The sequence below is a fragment of the Rhinoraja longicauda genome, chromosome 13 (genome assembly GCF_053455715.1).
Source record: "Rhinoraja longicauda isolate Sanriku21f chromosome 13, sRhiLon1.1, whole genome shotgun sequence".
NCBI classification, from domain to species: Eukaryota; Metazoa; Chordata; class Chondrichthyes; order Rajiformes; family Arhynchobatidae; genus Rhinoraja; species Rhinoraja longicauda.
Window position 1 is genome coordinate 14,267,216 of NC_135965.1, and position 17,702 is coordinate 14,284,917.

Here is a 17,702-nt window from a genome sequence, read left to right on the forward strand (position 1 = left end):
ATAAGGGGTAGGCCATTTAGAACGGAGATGAGGAAGAACTTTTTCAGTCAGAGGGTGGTGAAGGTGTGGAATTCTCTGCCTCAGAAGGCAGTGGAGGCCAGTTCGTTGGATGCTTTCAAGAGAGAGCTGGATAGAGCTCTTGAGGATAGCGGAGTGAGGGGGTATGGGGAGAAGGCAGGAACGGGGTACTGATTGAGTGATCAGCCATGATCGCATTGAATGGCGGTGCTGGCTCGAAGGGCTGAATGGCCTACTCCTGCACCTATTGTCTATTGTCTATTGTCTATTGCACCATACATTTCTGGGTATGATCTGAATTGCCTTCCAGACTTCCTTGTAACCAGTTGACAAATGTTCAACAGGTTGCTGTCCAGTAACTTAACCCTTAATTTCCCTTTCCCCCACCTTGGCAAAGCCATAAATGTGATGTGCAATGTTTATTTATTTAATTGCATGTTTAGAGCATCAACTAATGCCATGCGTCTATGTAGGCGGCAGGAAGCCATTTTGATTTGTGAACACCAGCCTGACTTGAATTCTGAATCTCGGAAGGAAACAATATGAATATTGTCTGGTTGTACTTCTGCCATCACATTTAGTCAGACTAGAATCAACAGTTTATACAGTGAGCACTGTTAACCTAAAAATATTTGCACTGCAAATATTTTGAGACTGGCTGAATTTCACATCTGAAGCCTCCAAGATTTTGTGGTCAATTTGTGAGTTTACCATTTTTCTTTGTAAAGAGTTTCTGTAGCTGGGTTACTGTGCCTGACCTACAAAGATTACGCTGACAAATGCAACAGTATATATTTTATTTCTCAGTAACTCATTGTCTAAAATGACACCATATTGTGATGAAGAGGTGGATGGCCGTATTCTTGTAAGGTTATGAATTGCCTTCCTTACGCATGGCATTAGTTGATGCTCTGACATGCAATTTAATAGATACACATTGCACATCAGATTTATAACTATTTCAATGATCTGTTCTGTCGGATTAATTTGTAACAGCATCAATTTCAAATTTGTTTGAATTTATTTTTAAGTTCCATTCCATCCAGGTGGTACAGCTGCTGCCTTACAGCGCCAGAGACCCGGGTTCGATCATGACTACAGGTGCTGTTTGTGCGTTCTCCCCATGACCGTGTGGGTTTTCTCCGGGCACTCCAGTTTCCTCCCACATTCCAAACACGTGCAGGTTTGTAGGCTAATTGGCTTTGTAAAACATGTAAATTGTCCCTAGTGTGTAGGATAGTGCTAGTGTACGGGGATTGCTGGTTGGCGCGGACTCGGTGGACTGAATGACCTGGTTCCGTGCTGTACCTCTAAACCAAACTAAAACAATAGGAAATATGACAGAAACAGATGTAAGCATATTCTACAATAAATTTTAATAAGCTGCAAAAAGGTTTTAATGGGAAGGACTTTCCAAGCTGTGGCACTCTGCAATATACTTACAAGTTTTTGAGTGATCTTTTTGAAAGAATGATGATTGCCGTATCTCGATTATGAGATTCAAGCTGAGCCTGCCTGCTGTGCCACTCCAATAATGTCATTGTTGTAGAACTTTCTCAGGTGTACTAGAATGGCACTGTCAGAAAGACCATTGGAGCAGCCAATTTCTAGATTAATTTTTAACTAAGATTCTGTCCGGCCCCTTAGGTGATGTGTTTGCACTGAACACGATGCCAAATTAAATTGATCTCTTCTGCCTTACGTGATCCATATCCATATCCAGATCTCTATCCAAGGAATATTCTCTTCCTTGCACTTTCATGTGCTCGACTAAAAGCCTCTTAAACGCCACTTTCTTTGCTGGTTCCTGCAGGTCCCGCAGGATGTTTGTCAGGTTCCAGTGTCTATTCTGTAGCCAATGTGCTCAATCATTTCCTGATATCAGTAAGATCATAACATTACAAATGAGAAACCACAACACAGTGCTTCCTGCATACAAGGCAGAGAATGTATCAAGGATGAAATGGACCCAAATGACCATCTCCCTCTCCACCCACTCCCCCCCCCCCCCAACACTCCCCACATCCTGGAGCTCTGTAGTCTTCCTGTATCATGTCATGAATGATGGTGGACAATTATATTACTGACAGGAGATCACTATTCACCATAATTGAGGAGCCCAGGTTGTGAGTGGAGAGCTATCTCTGCCATTGGACAATCGTGGCTGTCCTTGGGTTTTGCTCGGACCATGCATCTCCAGTCTTTAAGGTATGAATGTTGGAAGAAGACTGAATTTCTGAGGTGAAGTGAGGAAAAACTGTTCTTTATGTTAAGGTTGCTTGTAACCAAATCTGGCATCAAAAATCCCAAATAAAATTGAAATGATTGGGATAGAGGGAAAAAACTCATAATAGCCAGAATAATGCTAACTTTATCCTAGACAACGTGGAGAAGGTAGACAGTGGAATTCAGATTTCAATAGATAACCCGCCACATCTGCTGAGCAGGACTGCAGGCACAGGGGAGGCGGACTGGGTACATGCCAAAGCAATATTGTGAATGTCATTGAAAATTGCATATTGACACATTGTTGTGGTGCAACTAGATATTTGAATTGTCATAACCACTCATCTTCCCTTTTTAATTTCCAATGCTGACAACATTGTCGTTCTTCAATATTTATTTTCAGTTTGCTTTAAAGAAGAGAAAGATATGGCACTCTGGCAGATCTGTGAAGATTCCAATAATTTTATGGTGCAGTTATAATTCACAATGACTGAAATCACTAGGAACACTGTGCATAATGAACCTGAAGCACCAGACCACAGACTAGTTTCTGATTTTAGAATTCTAAAAATAAATAGGCACCAGATCAGAGCTGGTTGAGTTCCAGTTGGCTTATGCGCTTGTAAAACAAATTCAAAGATCTGTGCATTTTTAAAATTTCAGGCAACTTCTTTCACAGTCGAAATATCCCATTTAAGATGTTATTAATTGCATAGTAACCACTATTCAAGAACCCGCCCAGCACCTCCCTCTAACATCACCATAATCAAGGGCTCACCATAAAAAGATTGGCTCACACATTCATGTTTTATCATCGGTTCAATGTTAATTTCATTCAATTATAATTGGCAGATAGAGCTCATCAGCAAATTAACAATATCCTCATATTTGCTTGATATAAACAACATGTAGGTCATTCTGTAACAATGACACCGTATCGTGAGATGAATAGCAATCAATATATGACACAAAGTCATGGAGTAACTCAGCGGGTCAGGAAGCATCTCTGGAGAATATGGAAGGTAACGTTTTAGGTTGGGGCCCTTCTTCAGACTCACCTATCCACGATCTCCTGAGATACTACCTGGCCTGCTGAGTTACTCCAGCACTTTGTGTCTTTTTTTGTAAACCAGCATCTGCAGTTCTTGTTTCTACATTCTTCAGCAATCAATGTGTTACTTGTATTATTTGAGAGAGGATTGTTTTCCTGAACACGTGGAGATATCCCAGCGCTACTTCAGATAACATTATAGGAACTTTAACATCGGCTTGCTGAATTGGCGATCTCTGTTTAATGTTTCTTGTTTGATTGCTCCAGTAGAGTCGGTTGAATTGAGTCCAAGGCACAAGAGACTGCAGATGCTGGAATCTGGAGCGAAGAAAGGAGAGCTGATGGAGGAACTCCACAGGTCAGGCAGTATCTGTGGGAGGAAATGGGCAGTTGGAGTTTTGGGTTGAAGGGTCTTGACCTGAAACATTGACTGCCCATTTCCTTCCACAGATGCAAGCTGACCCACTGAGATCCTCCGTGACACTTGGCTACTTTATTTTCCAGACCCTGCTTCTTCATTGTCCTGGGCTGGAGTTGCTTTTGAATGACCCAGAGCTCTGCTCATTTATTAAGAAGCATGAAAAAGTTACTTGTTTACACTATCAGTAGGGAGTTCTGGTCTCCATTTGATAACCAGCATGCAGTGTCTTAAGATTGAATACTCCTTGTGGATAGAATAGTGAGAAGCCACATCCTTCAGTCTTTCCAGAGAATCTTATCCTAACACATCAAGCACTGTTATATTCTCCAACATTAAACAGATATTACGTCAAAAATAAACCTTGGTTTGGCAATAAGTGTTACATTTTCCGAATTTGTGCGTCTAACTTTAAACAAAAGACACAAACTACACATAAAATTGTTTTTTTATTCACTGTATTATACTGAGATGCTGGCTGGAATTTCAAAACATTTAACCAGTGTATGCCTTGGAAGCAACTAATTTAACAAATGAATCAGAACACTACAGTGGGAATAATTGATATCCAAGTTTAAATTAAAGATGCTTCATCAAGAATGACTTCATTTGGGAAAATAAACTTTTGCTGTCTCTTTATCAGGGAGAGTGCCCTGCTATCTAACTAAATTAGTTTAAATTGTTGTGCTACAGGAAATAGGGTCTTGGATATGGACATCCTCTATATTTCCTTGATGTTATTATTGAAAAATGCTACATTGATTTATAGGTTTTCCTGAGCTATTGACATGTTGGAAAAACCCCAAAGCATTATGCAAATATAGTTAAAAGTATAGAATTGATCTTGGCGTTTTGGAACAGTGATGTCTTTCAGGGCCTCCGGCTAATGTATGGAAAATGTGGCTGGCATCTGGCTGGGAAACACGGGTGGTGGTGTTACATTTCATGGTAATTACTTGAAACACAGTCATGAAGAAAATAAAGCAAAACTAATGGAAACAGAGCCCCTGGCAGATCAAAGTGAGAGTGTTACTGTCCTCTACTTATTTCTTGAGGTTCATGTTGGTTTTCTAAAGTTTACTAGATCTTTTGAGCAAACTGGAGATTTGTATTTGCACCACCAGGCTGACCTGGTGATTCATACGTTGAGACAGCAGGATTTAGTTGTACAGAGTACAGAGTTGTGTCAGTGTGGCCATAGAGTCCACATAGTGGATGCAAATAGCAAAACTGCCAGGTCGAGAGCTGAAAAACAAAATCTAAGTAAACAATGAAACCAACTGGTTTTCCAAAGGTCTAGTTTGAGTTTGAGTTTAGTTTAGAGATACAGCGCGGAAACAGGCCTTTTTGGCCCACCGGGTCCGTGCCGACCAACGATCCCCACACATTAACATTATCCTACACCCACTAGGGACAATTTTTACTTTTATCAAGCCAATTAACCTACATACCTGTACGTCTTTGGAGTGTGGGGAGAAACCGAAGATCTCTCAGAGAAAACCCATGCAGGTCACAGGGAGAATCTACAAACTCCGTACAGACAGCACCCATAGTCGGGATCGAACCCGGATCTCCGGCGCTGCATTCTCTGTAAGGCAGCAACTCTACCGCTGCGCCACCGTGCCGTTATAACATTAAACCCGTTGTTTCCTCTCAAACAGACCAATACTTAAAAAGTCATAATTTAATTTCTGTTTTTTTTCTTATTTTCTCCAGGGGGATAACAATTCTGAGAAACAAAAAATAACTTTTCCTCCAACTTTCAAACTGCATTTCACTTTTCATATTTCCATCCACCAGGATTCCTGAAAAAACAATACAGGAATTTTGTCAGTGATCGTACCAATGTAGTTCTGTAGCTCGGTGGAAGAGGCACACAAATCATCCCGTTTCTATCTGGTACACGTACATGCTCTAGGCTCCAACTCACATTACATTTTTATTTTAGTGTGAGATCCTCATCTGCAAGTGGATATGTCCTCATTTTTAGACCTGAGATGTAAACATTTTAAATTCTAAGAAGGCCTTATGAGCAAATACTATACTGTACAGAAATTTTGCCAATTTATCCATTTTGATTAATATTTGGACTCATTGCTGGGACATTGCTACCTTTTTGGCATCTATTGTCAGAACTGAGCACATGTCCTGTGACTAGATTCAAAGTAAATCTCTGCTTTGCAAAAAGTGCTGTTGCACAGTCTTGCCGTAATTTTCTTTCCGCTAGTAGTCATTTATGGAGAAGTTCTTGCCTTGGCCTGTGCTAATTATGAACTAAACCAAGAACCAAATCATATTTCTTCAGCCTTCTCTGTTTAGCATTCACTGACTGATTACCATCATTCTCTAAGTATGACCAATTTTGTGTATAAACTGTAACATGTAATAATTTGGTGCCAATATTTGTGATCAGATGTCCATGGGACAAATGCTGCAAGATTTTGGGAAATTCCTAGGAATGTTCCTGCTTGTACTGTTCTCTTTCACCATCGGACTGACCCAGTTATACGATAAGGAGTTTTCAGTGGAAAATGAGAATTGTACGGGAATCGTCTGTGAGCAACAGAGCAATAACACCTTCGACTCGTAAGTTCATTTGCAACTATATGCCAAATATTCTGATTCCTCTCTGATATTCTTGAATGTCTGTTCAGTTCAGTTTATTGTCATGTGTACCGAGGTACAGTGAAAAGATGAGGCTACCACGTTGTTTCAGTTCTATTGTGTAAAGCAGAGCTGCTGGATCTGTGCAACTTTATCCCTTAATATAGTTAGTACCAATTCCTGTTTGTTTTACCCCAATCCAAGGGATTACCATTCACTAAACTGTACCCGACCATCTGCATGCTATTCCCAAATTATACAACAATTGTGCATGGTTTGTATGTGATTTTTTTTGTGGATTACCAAAAGGAGATTTTAGCACAGAGTCATAGAGTGATACAGTGTGGAAAAAGGCCCTTCAGCCCAACTTGCCCATACCGGCCAACAATGTCCCAGCTACACGAGTCCCACCTGCCTGCGCTTGGTCCATATCCCTCCAAACCTGTCCTATCCATGTACCTGTCTAACTGTTTCTTAAACGATGGGATAGTTCCAGCCTCAACTACCTCTTCTGGCAGCTTATTCCATACACCCACCACCCTTTGTGTGAAAAAGGTTACCCCTCAGATTCCTATTAAATCTTTTCCCCTTCACCTTGAACCTATGTCCTCTGGTCCTCGATTTCCCTACTCTAGGCAAAAGACTGTGCATCTACCCGATCTATTCCTCTCATGATTTTGTATACCTCTAAAAGATCTCCCCTCATCCTCCTGCGCTCCATGGAATAGAGACCCAGCCTACTCAACCTCTCCCTATAGCTCACACCCTCTAGTCCTCGCATCATTCTTGTAAATCTTTTCTGATCCCTTTCAAGCTTGACAATATCTTTCCTATAACATGGTGCCCAGAACTGAACACAATATTCTAAATGCGGTCCCACCAACGTCTTATACAAACTGCAACATGACCTCCCAACTTCTATACTCCAGTGTTGATCATAATCTTCAAAGTAGCCGGATGCAGTAAAATAAACCTATAGCCCTTCTTCCATAGAATATTTTTTGCCTTATTAAATTCTTTTTTTCTGCTCAACAAGACATTACTGATGTCTGGGTAAAAGATTATTTTAGTACCTTCATATTCTATTGGTTTTCCCTCTCTTATATTATTCCCGACTGTTTTGAAAACCAATTCCCGATCTTGGTATCTTAAAAATTTAATCAACACAGATCTTGGCTTTTGATTAGCCGAGAGTTTCAGTCTTAGAGCCCTATGTGCTCTTTCTATTTCCATCCGACCTTGTTTGTCTATTCCCAGAGTATTCACTATCCAATCTTGAAAAAAGTTAATTGGGTCTTCCCCCTCCACTCCCTCTGGCAAACCAACAATTTTAACATTATTTCTCCTGCTATAGTTTTCCAAGGCATCCAACTTCTCCGCCGTCTTTTTGCTTTCAATTGCTGCAGCAGTAATACTGTCTTCATTTTTTTCCACTCTAGATTTTAACATTTCATTTTCCATTTGTATATTATCCACTTTATTTGTCACTGTTTGAAAATTCTCCTCCATTTCTTTCAAAGTCTTATGCAATTTCTTGTTATCTCTCCTCATTAATTTGTTATCTCCTTCAATTTTCTTAAGCCTGTTAATAATTTCTTGAAACATTGTTTTCATATTAGTCTCTGTATCTTCTTGATTTTCTTCTTCCTCATTTCCACTTCCACTGCTAGTGGGGTCTTCTGTTACCTCATCATCACTCGTGTCCGAAAGTCCAGACTCGACTTCAGCAGCCTCTCGGCAAACAGTGGGCCTTTTTGGTAACTCACGGTGACCCCCTCGTATTTTGCCCCGAGTCAAAGAGCACTTGCTGGGAGTAGCCGACTCCAGCTTCATACCGGAGCCCTCCCCGGTCTCACCGCCTGCCGAGGAGTCACCAAATCCAGTCCCCTGCTCCATCAGAGCTGTGGGCCTACCTTCGATTTTTTTTCTTGATTCCTTTGTTGGATTTCCTTGCTTCTGTGGCCGTTGTAGTCCTCTTTTTTCTTTCTTGGAAGGCATCTGTACGTTCTGTATACTTTCTGATTTGATTTAAAGTACTTGATTTCCTTTAGTTCGTCTTTTTTTTAGCAGTTTAGGGCTTTGTTTTCGGGAGTGCTGAAAAGTTATGTCTACTCAGCCAAGCATTGGACACACCCCCCCCCCCCCCAAACTTCTATACTCAATATTCTGACTGATGAAGGCCAAAGTGCCAAAAGCCTTTTTGACCACCTTATCTACCTTTTGGTCACGTCTTCAAAAAAATCAATCAGATTTGTGAGACACGACCTCCCACGTACAAAACCAAAGACTCGACCTTCAAGGAACCATGCACCTGTACTCCTAGATCCCTCTGCTCTACAACACTACCCAGAGGCCTACCATTTACTGTGTAGCTTCTGCCCTTGTTCGACATCCCAAAATGCAACACCTCACACTTTTCTGTATTAAATTCTATCAACCATTCCTCCGCCCACCTGGCCAATTAATCTAGATCCTGCTGCAATCTTTCACTATCTGCAAAACCACTAGCTTTTGTATCATCAGCAAACTTGCTAATCTTGTCCTGTATGTTCTCATCCAAATCATTGATGTAGATGTCAAACAGTAACGGGCCCAGCACTGAACCCTGAGGCACACCACTATTCACAGGCTTCTAGTCCGAGAAGCAACCTTCCACCATCACCCTCTGCTTCCTTCCATGCAGCCAATTTGCTATCCATTCAGCTATCTCTCCTTGGATTCCATGCGATCTAACTTTCCAGAGTAGCCTACCATGCGGAACCTTGTCGAATGCCTGACTGAAGCCCATGTGCACAACATCTGCATTTCATTCTCATCAGCCTTTTTGGTCACCTCTTCAAAAGAAATCAATCAGATTTATGAGACACGACCTCCCACGTACAAAACCATACTGACTATCCCTAATCAGCCCTTGTCCATCCAAATGCCTGTATAACCTATCCCTCAGAATACTCTCCAGTAACTTAACAACTACAGATGTTAAGCTCACCGGCCTATAGTTCCCAGCATTTTCCCTGTAGCCCTTCTTGAAAAGAGGCACAACATTTACCACCCTCCAGTTTTCCGGCACCTCTCCTGTATTTAAGAACGACTCGTAAATTTCAACCAGGGCTCCCGCAATTTCTTCTTTAGTTTCCCGCAATGTCCGCGGATATATCTGATCAAGCCCTGGAGATTTTCTACCTTCAAACACAACAGTACCTTCAGTACTTTGACGGTAACCCTGACTGCTCTCAAGACACTTCCAGTTTCCTCCGTCCTACTGTCTTTTTCCTCGGTAAATACAGAGGAGAAATACTCATTTAGTACCTTGCCCATCTCCTGTGGCTCCACACAGAGGTGACCGCTTTGATTCCTGAGAGGTCCCACTCTCTATAGTTACCCTTTTCCCACTTATGTATTTATAAAATCTTTTGGGATTTTATGTTACCTGCCAGAGCTATCTCCTGGCCCCTTTTTGCTTTTCTGATTTCCTTTTTAGTTTGCTCCTTAGTTACCAAAACTCCTCCAGGGATGCACTTGATCCCAGCTGCCTATACCTGTTTCATGCATCCTTCTTGTTTTTGACTAATGTCTCAATTTCCCACGTCAGCCAAGTTTCCTTATGTTTGCGTGCTTTGCCCTTCACTCTAACGGGGACGTACATATCCTGAGCTTCTGTCAGCACACTTTTAAAAAGATCCCACTTGTCTGATGTTCCTTTCCCCTCAAATAACCTGCTCCAGTCAACTTGAGCGAGACCTTCTCTCATACCCTCAAAGTTGTCCTTACCCCAGATGAGCATTTTAACGTATGGACCCTCTCCGTCCCTATCCATAACTATCTTAAACCTAATCGAACTGTGGTCACTGGTCCCAAAAGGCTCCTCCACACACACTTTATTAACTTGCCCTTCCCAATTTCCCAATACTAGATCCAGCGTTGCCCTCTCACGTCTGGGGGCCTCCACATACTGCTTAAGAAAACTCTCCTGAACACTTTTGAGGAATTGCACCCCATTTAAACCTTTCACGCTACGATTTCCCCAGTCTATATTGGGAAAGTTAAAATCCCCTACTACAAGCAACCTTTTTTGACCTGCAGCTGTCTGCAATCTCCCAGCACATTTATTCTTCTAATTCCCGTTGACTATTCGGGGGTTTATAGTACACCCCAAACAAGGTTATCATCCCTTTCTTGTTCCTCAGCTCCACCCATATAGCCTCACTAGATGCACCGTCCATAATGTCACCTTTGAACACAGCCGTGACATCCTCCTTAACCAACAATGCAACCCCCCCTCCTCTTTTTCCCTCACCCCTGTCTCTCCTGAAGCTCCTGAACCCTGGAACATTGAGCTGCCAGTCATGCCCATCCTTTAACCAGGTTTCAGTCATGGGTACAATGTCCCAGTTGCTATCCATGCCCTCAACTCCTCTGCCTTACCTGTCAGGCCCCTTGCGTTTTGTGTTTCCCACAGTTCCTATATTAGAGTTTCAACTTCTGGTGTCTCGTCAATTTGCTTAATCTTTAATGAAGGATGTGTGCAGGCAGGAGAAAACTAGGGCAATATAAGGAGAAAGGAGGAAATCAGTTGTGTATTCTAAATGCTGGAATCGAGGAATCAGATTTTGCTATAGTTAGATTCTCTCTGCAGCACAACATGTGTGAAAAACCTAAGGTGTGAGTGATTTATGAACCTGCCAAGTATTGTACTTTAGTGAGGTTAAACATGGGAGGTCACATTATGGCTGAGATGCATTCTCTTGGAAAGATGTGCAATCACTTTTAATCTATGTGTTACTATGAAGACCTGCCAGAGATTAACTACTTCCCCAAAGAGAAGGGAGGTAATGTTAGGAAAAGTAATGACTGTGCTTTTTGGTTGACAAGTGTAAAGTTGCACTGACAGAGATTAATTTGCCGACTGCACATAGTGTGCACCATGAACGTTACCACACTATTCGTATCCCCTGCCTCTCTCTGTCCCAGATGTAGAGGCACTCAAATGGTTGTTTGGGTACAACTACACTATCTAATCTGTCAACATAGTTCCTAATGTGACCTCCTGTACATTGGCAAGACCAAGCGTAGACTCGGCGACCTTCTCGCCGAACCCTTGCACTCAATCCGCCAAGGCCTACTGGATATCCTGGTTGCTAACCATTTTAACTCCTCTTCCCATTCCCATGCTGACCTTTCGGACCTGGGCCTTCTCCATTACCAGAGTGAGGCCACGCGCAAACTGAAGGAACAACACCTCATATTCCACTTGGGTAGTTTGGCAGCACAGTGGCACAGTGGGTAGAGCTGCTGCCTCATTACCAGAGATGCAGGTTCAATCCTGACTTTGGGTGCTTCCTGTGCATTCTCCCTGTGACAGTGTGGGTTTTCCTCTGGGTGCCCTGGTTTTCTCCCACATCTCAAACATGCATGGATCGGTAGGTTAATTGGCCTTTGTAAATTGCCCTGTGTGTGTAGGCAGAAGATGAGAAAGTGGGATAACTAGTGTGAACGGGTTTATTCACAAAATGCTGGAGTAATTCAGCAGGTCAGGCAGCATCTCAGGAGAGAAGGAATGGGTGACGTTTTGGGTCGAGACCCTTCCTCAGACTGATGTCAGGGGGGTGGGACAAAGGAAGGATATAGGTGGAGACAGGAAGATAGAGGGAGATCTGGGAAGGGGGAGGGGAAGAGAGGGACAGAGGAACTTTCTAAAGTTGGAGAAGTCGATGGAGTGTGAACGGGTGATCGGTGGCTGGCTTGGACTCGCTGTGCCGAAGGGTCTGTTTCCATGGTGTATCTCTAACCTCTAAATCCTATGGTGTGAACATAGAATTCTCCAATTTTAGTTAAGTAAACCTTCCCCCTTTTTCCCCCCTCCTCCCCTGTGCCCCATCTAGACTTGCACCTATTTCTCATTTTCCCCTCCCCTTCCACCAACATATCTTCACAACTCGCAAATCTTCAATCCTTTTGTCTCCCATCTGCCTTTTCATCTCTGGCCTTTGTCCAACCATCTGCCTATTAAAAGCCCCCCACCTGTAGCCACCTATTACCTGCCAGGCTTTCTCCTGCCGTCCTCTCTTCTAGCTTTCACCCGCCCCCCAATCAATTTGAAGAAGGGTCCCGACCCAAAATGTCATCTATCCATGTTCTCCAGAGATGCTGCCTGACTTGCTGAGTTACTCTGGCACTTTGTGTCTTTTTTTGTAAACCAGCATCTACAGTTCCTTGTTTCTAAATCCTGTTACATTTGGTGGATAGTGTCTTATGGAAATGTGATTTCTCTTTTTTAAATCCTTTTGGAAATGGCAGGTCAGGATTTAATTCTCTGTTCTTTGTTCCTGCAGGTTTATTGGGACTTGCTACAACCTGTTCTGGTACATTTTCTCCCTGGCACACGTGGCATTATTTGTCACGAGATTCACTTACTCCGATGACTTGCAGTCGTTTGTTGGGGCACTCATCATTGGCACGTATAACGTGGTGGTTGTGATTGTCCTGACTAAGCTCCTGGTGGCCATGGTGCACAAAAGCTTCCAGATGATAGCTGTAAGTAGAATGATCATTGAGAATTTAAGAAAAAATCTGTGGTGGTACTCCATGTCAAGAGTCAGGAGTGTTTTATTGTCATATGTCACAGATAGGACAATGACATTCTTACTTGCAGCAGCAAAAACAGAATATGTAAGCAAAGCACACTGTAAACAAAATAATAAATGAGAAAATAGTGCAATAATAACAATAATAGTCTATGTAGATCAGAGCTTATTTGGGTTGTAGTGTTTAATAGCCTAATGGCTGTAGAGAAGAAGCTGTCCCTGAACCTGGATGTTACAGTTTTCAGGCTCCTGTACCTTCTTCCCGGTAGCAGTAGTGATAATGAGTGTGGGCCAGGGTGGTGTGGGTCTCTGATGATGCTGTCTGCCTTTTTGAGGCAACGACTCCGGTAAATCCCTTCGATGGTGGTGAGGTCAGAACCCGTGGTGGACTGTGTAGTTTTCACAACTTTTTGCAGTCGTCGTCTCTCCTGGGCATATTAAAGTTAAGGAGCATTTACATGGCAGACATATACAGCCCAGCATGTCTGTGATAGTAATGATGCTCCACATAAAGCCCCTCACAATTTTACTACAGTTCACATTATCACCATAATTATTCTTTTCCTCACTCCTCCACATATTTACTAGCCTCCTTTTAAATATGCCTGCGCTTTCTCTTTAATGAGGTGTTTTCTACATCATGCCACTCTGTGCAGTTTTATTTCTGTTTTCTTTGAAAATATTTTTATTAAACATCCAGCATCAGAGAGAAAACAAAACAGAGGTCAAACAGCGTCTGTGGAAAGAGAAACTGAGTTGATGTTTCGGGTCACAGACGCTTCATCAGAACCTTCATTTTAAAAAAATGCAGTCAGATTTAATAGCGACTAACATTCTTGTCATTTAATTTTTAAAGATAATATTCTGTCTTTTGTTGAGTTGAAATTAATGTATCTGGAAGAAAGTGACCCATTGAGCATATTGACAGATGTTTCTAAAACTGAGTTTACAAAGTTTCTTTTCGCCTTAATGTAACGGTGTTATACAAGCAAAGACACATGGCTGCCACTGGGCCGTAGCAGAAAACAGAAGTCTCTTTTACATTACACAGCTGAATATATGCCAGTTTCTCAAGTTCAGGATGAATCACCTCATTGGACTCCTGTACAGACCTTGGTCAAATGTCAAAACTTGAACCTTAAGATATTGTATTTGTGGATAAAATATTTGATTAATACATTTTTAAGTGTTCAATCATGCATGTGGGTGTTTAGTTCCAGAGTTCACTGTTTGATTCCATAAGGTCCATCAACAACAGTCATGGAGAGAATAAATGTGCATCAACGTTTATGTTGATTGTACTGATTTGTGAATTCCTAAGTAAATTACTTGGAATATATATTGCCAACAGTATTCAAAATTCCCTATGTCTAGCATTCTAGAATAAATTTCCCATTATTTACTTCTCATGAAAAGTGTGGCTTCATCTTCACCCATCTCTGATGTACGCACCCACTTTTCCATTGTCAGTGCAGTGCCGTACGCAGCATCAGCTTTAAACGGTTGAAAGACTGCGGGGAGCACACTTGTGATGCAGCAAGGAGACAAACATTCTGCTGGACAATTGGTCAACATCACCTCTCTGCGGAAGCTTTTGCAGTGCTGCAAAGTCGAGGTCAAAATTAAGTTAAGTGAAATTAGCCTATGGATTGGAAAAATTTGAGAGGGATATAAATCAGGTGCAGGTAAAGGTCCTGTTCCACTAGGCAATTTTTTAGGCGACTGCTGGCGACTGTCAAAGTCGTAGCAGATCGGCAACATTTTCTTTTACCCGACGACAATGACCACGACAATGCCGAGTCAGATCGAGATTACACAGTCTTCGGAAACATCGCAAAATTCCCATGCTGTCAATGCTTCTCCGGCGTCCTAATTTTCGCTGAAATCACTGACAAGTCAGTAAGTATTTGAGAGTTTTGAACTATAACATCTTGTATGGGTTACTTAAAAACCAAGCTTCACTGTAACAAGGCATAAACTGGATTTACTTCCAGTTTACTAATAGCTGTATTAAAAAAAAGATTTTTTTAAGTGGTTAAATGGATTTTTGTGAAAAGTGTGTGGGCATTCTTCGAAAATGTACGGGAGATGCATATCTGGTTTCTGGGTTGCATATCTGGGTTGGGAGCCCACTTTAAATGTAATGGCTGATGGCCATAAACATCGCGAAAATTCCCATTCTTACCTGACCGTCAAACTGTCACCTCCAATCTACCTGTCAAATGTCCTGACGGTAAATAAATTGGTTAAACACAAGCATTTTATGGTATTTTGAAATGACTTTAAATATTTAATGAACATCCTCCTTTTAACAATAAAATATTGTGGATGAATTTAAGAATCAAATTTGCTTTCAGTTTTCGAGGAGATGTACTTGCCTCTGAGCAAATATGTAAGAAGTAAGAGAATCACATTCATCAAACTCTCAACTCCCATGAGATTGTTTGTTTTGACAATGATTGCTTATTTTTACAGGTCCTGTTTTCCCAGTTCATTGTCTTCCCGAGAGAAAAGTTTTAAGAAGAAAATTTTGTGTAATTTCTTCCGGCAATTGAACAAACCCCTCCAGGTTCTCATCTAAATTATATAATCTATGTGATTAGTGGTCAACTGTGACCTGTTGCATTCCACACATGACGTTCAAATCACATCCACAGCGCTGCAGCTGAAGTGTCCCTGAAGAGTTTCATCATTTTTTGTAAATTCCTACAGTCTCCCCAGTCCCTACATAAACAATTGATGGAGACACAAGGAACAGCAGATGTTGGAATCTTGCATAAAACACCAAGTGCCGGGGCGAACTCGACTAAGGGTGACACAGAGGAGCAGCAGTAGAGTTGCTGCCTCACAGCACTAGAGACCTGGTTTTGATCCTGACCACGGGTGCTGTCAGTACGGAGTTTGTACATTCTCCCTGTGCCCCCGTGGGTTTTCACCGGGTGCTCCGGTTTCCTCCTATATTCCAAAAACATGCAGGTTTGTAGGTTAATTGGCTTCTATAAATTGTCCCGTGTGTAGGAGAGAAAACTAGTGTATGGGGAATTGTTGGGTCCGTATGGACTTGATGGGCTGATGGGTCTGTTTCCATGCTGTGTCACTAAACTAAGCTAAGTTACTCCAACATTTTGTGTTATAAACAGTTGATTGTGCTTTAATTCATTATGTGACTGACTTTGGCTGTTATCCTATGATCCAATTACCTTTTTCTGAAAACTACTTGCTTAATATTACACAAAGTGCTTAGTAACTCAGCGGGTCAGGCAGCATCTCTGGAGAACACAAATAGGTGACATCAGGTCTTTCCACACCTCCGGCATTCCAGAGAAAACAATCCAAGTATGTCCAACTTCTCCCTGTGGCTAATACTTCCTAATTCAGGCAACATTCAGGTAAACCTCTAATGCACCTTTTCCAACGCCTCCACATCTTTACTGTAATTTGACGACCAGAGCTGCACGTAATATTCCAAAAATGGCCTAACCAAAGTCCAATATAGCTGCATCATGACATCCTGACTCTCATACTCAATGCCCTGATCTGTGAAGGCCAGCTTACTATATGCCTGCTTTTCTACTCCTAAGACTGAAGAAGGGTCTCGAACTGAAACGTCACCTATCCATGTTTTCCAGAGGTGCTGCCTGACCTGCTGAGTTACTCCAGCACTTTGAATCTACTTTTGTAAATCAGCATCTGCAGTTCCTTGTTTCTGCTTAATATTACCTTTTTTTGACAGATATTTGTGGTTGAGAATGGTTTGCGTCTGGGCCATTTCTGTGGGTACTGAGGTGATTACAATGTCCTTTGAAGGTGAACAAGCCAGGAAGGTGGCTGGGTTTTGTGTTCCTTCCATTGAGTGGTTCACAGTAAGACTGCATTCGTTTCCTTCCCTTGTGCTTCAATAGATGAGTGGTCTTGGGTCAAGAGATTCCCATGAATCAGTGTGGATGTCCTTGCAGTAGTTTACCAGTGGTCTTGGGTCAAGAGATTCCCATGAATCAGTGAGGATGTCCTTGCACTAGTCTACCAGTCCCCTGACAGTCATTTATCATGACAAAGTTTGGACTGGAGCACTTGCTTGTATCAGATATGTGGACATCATGGCCCTACTATTGGAGCTCGTGGAGTGTCATCTGATGTTTCTTACAGCAATCTATTGTGCTGGTGCTGCAAGTAAGAATTTGGTTGTTCTTTTTCAGTACATATGACAATAAAACACTCCTGACTCTTGATTATACAATTTCGGTGTTTCTATGCCAATGGACCTGTTTGGTGTCTTAATGTTTTGATGAATTATAGTGTTTAATGTTTTTTTTCATTGCATTTCCTCCCCCCCCCCCCCCCCCCCGCTCCCAAATAAGAATCACGAGGACAAGGAGTGGAAGTTTGCCCGTGCAAAGTTGTGGCTGAGCTACTTTGATGACAAATGTACTTTGCCCCCACCATTCAACATCATCCCTTCTCCAAAAAACATTTGCTATCTCTTTACGAGTCTCAATAAATGGATCTGCTCTCATACCAGCACTGGAAAGGTGAAAAGACAAAACAGCCTTAAAGTAAGTAAACATTTTGAAAATTATGAGTGCTGAATGTTAGGAAAGAATGATGCTTGGATAGCATTGAGAAAATATGCGCCTAATAATGGGACGCTCACCTCTGTGTTAAGTGAATACCCTAGACATTGTGACATCTGTGGAGTTGTGATTAATTCTTTGCTGTATTTACATATTTCTAGCAAAAAAACCTCTATCTCTATACTGCTTGGGATATATGCGAAGCGAGCTGATATTTAAATGGTATTTTG

At 41.8% G+C, this 17,702-nt stretch overlaps 1 protein-coding gene across 1 annotated transcript in view; it reads left to right on the plus strand.

The window, feature by feature from the left end:
• Window positions 1–17,702, plus strand: part of trpc1 (transient receptor potential cation channel, subfamily C, member 1) — a 71,424-nt gene that overhangs the window by 46,027 nt on the left and 7,695 nt on the right. The window contains exons 10-12 of the mRNA XM_078410416.1: window positions 6,127–6,299; window positions 12,650–12,851; window positions 17,260–17,454. Of these exons, the coding sequence (XP_078266542.1) occupies window positions 6,127–6,299; window positions 12,650–12,851; window positions 17,260–17,454 (570 nt within the window). The remainder of the gene's footprint in view (window positions 1–6,126; window positions 6,300–12,649; window positions 12,852–17,259; window positions 17,455–17,702) is intronic.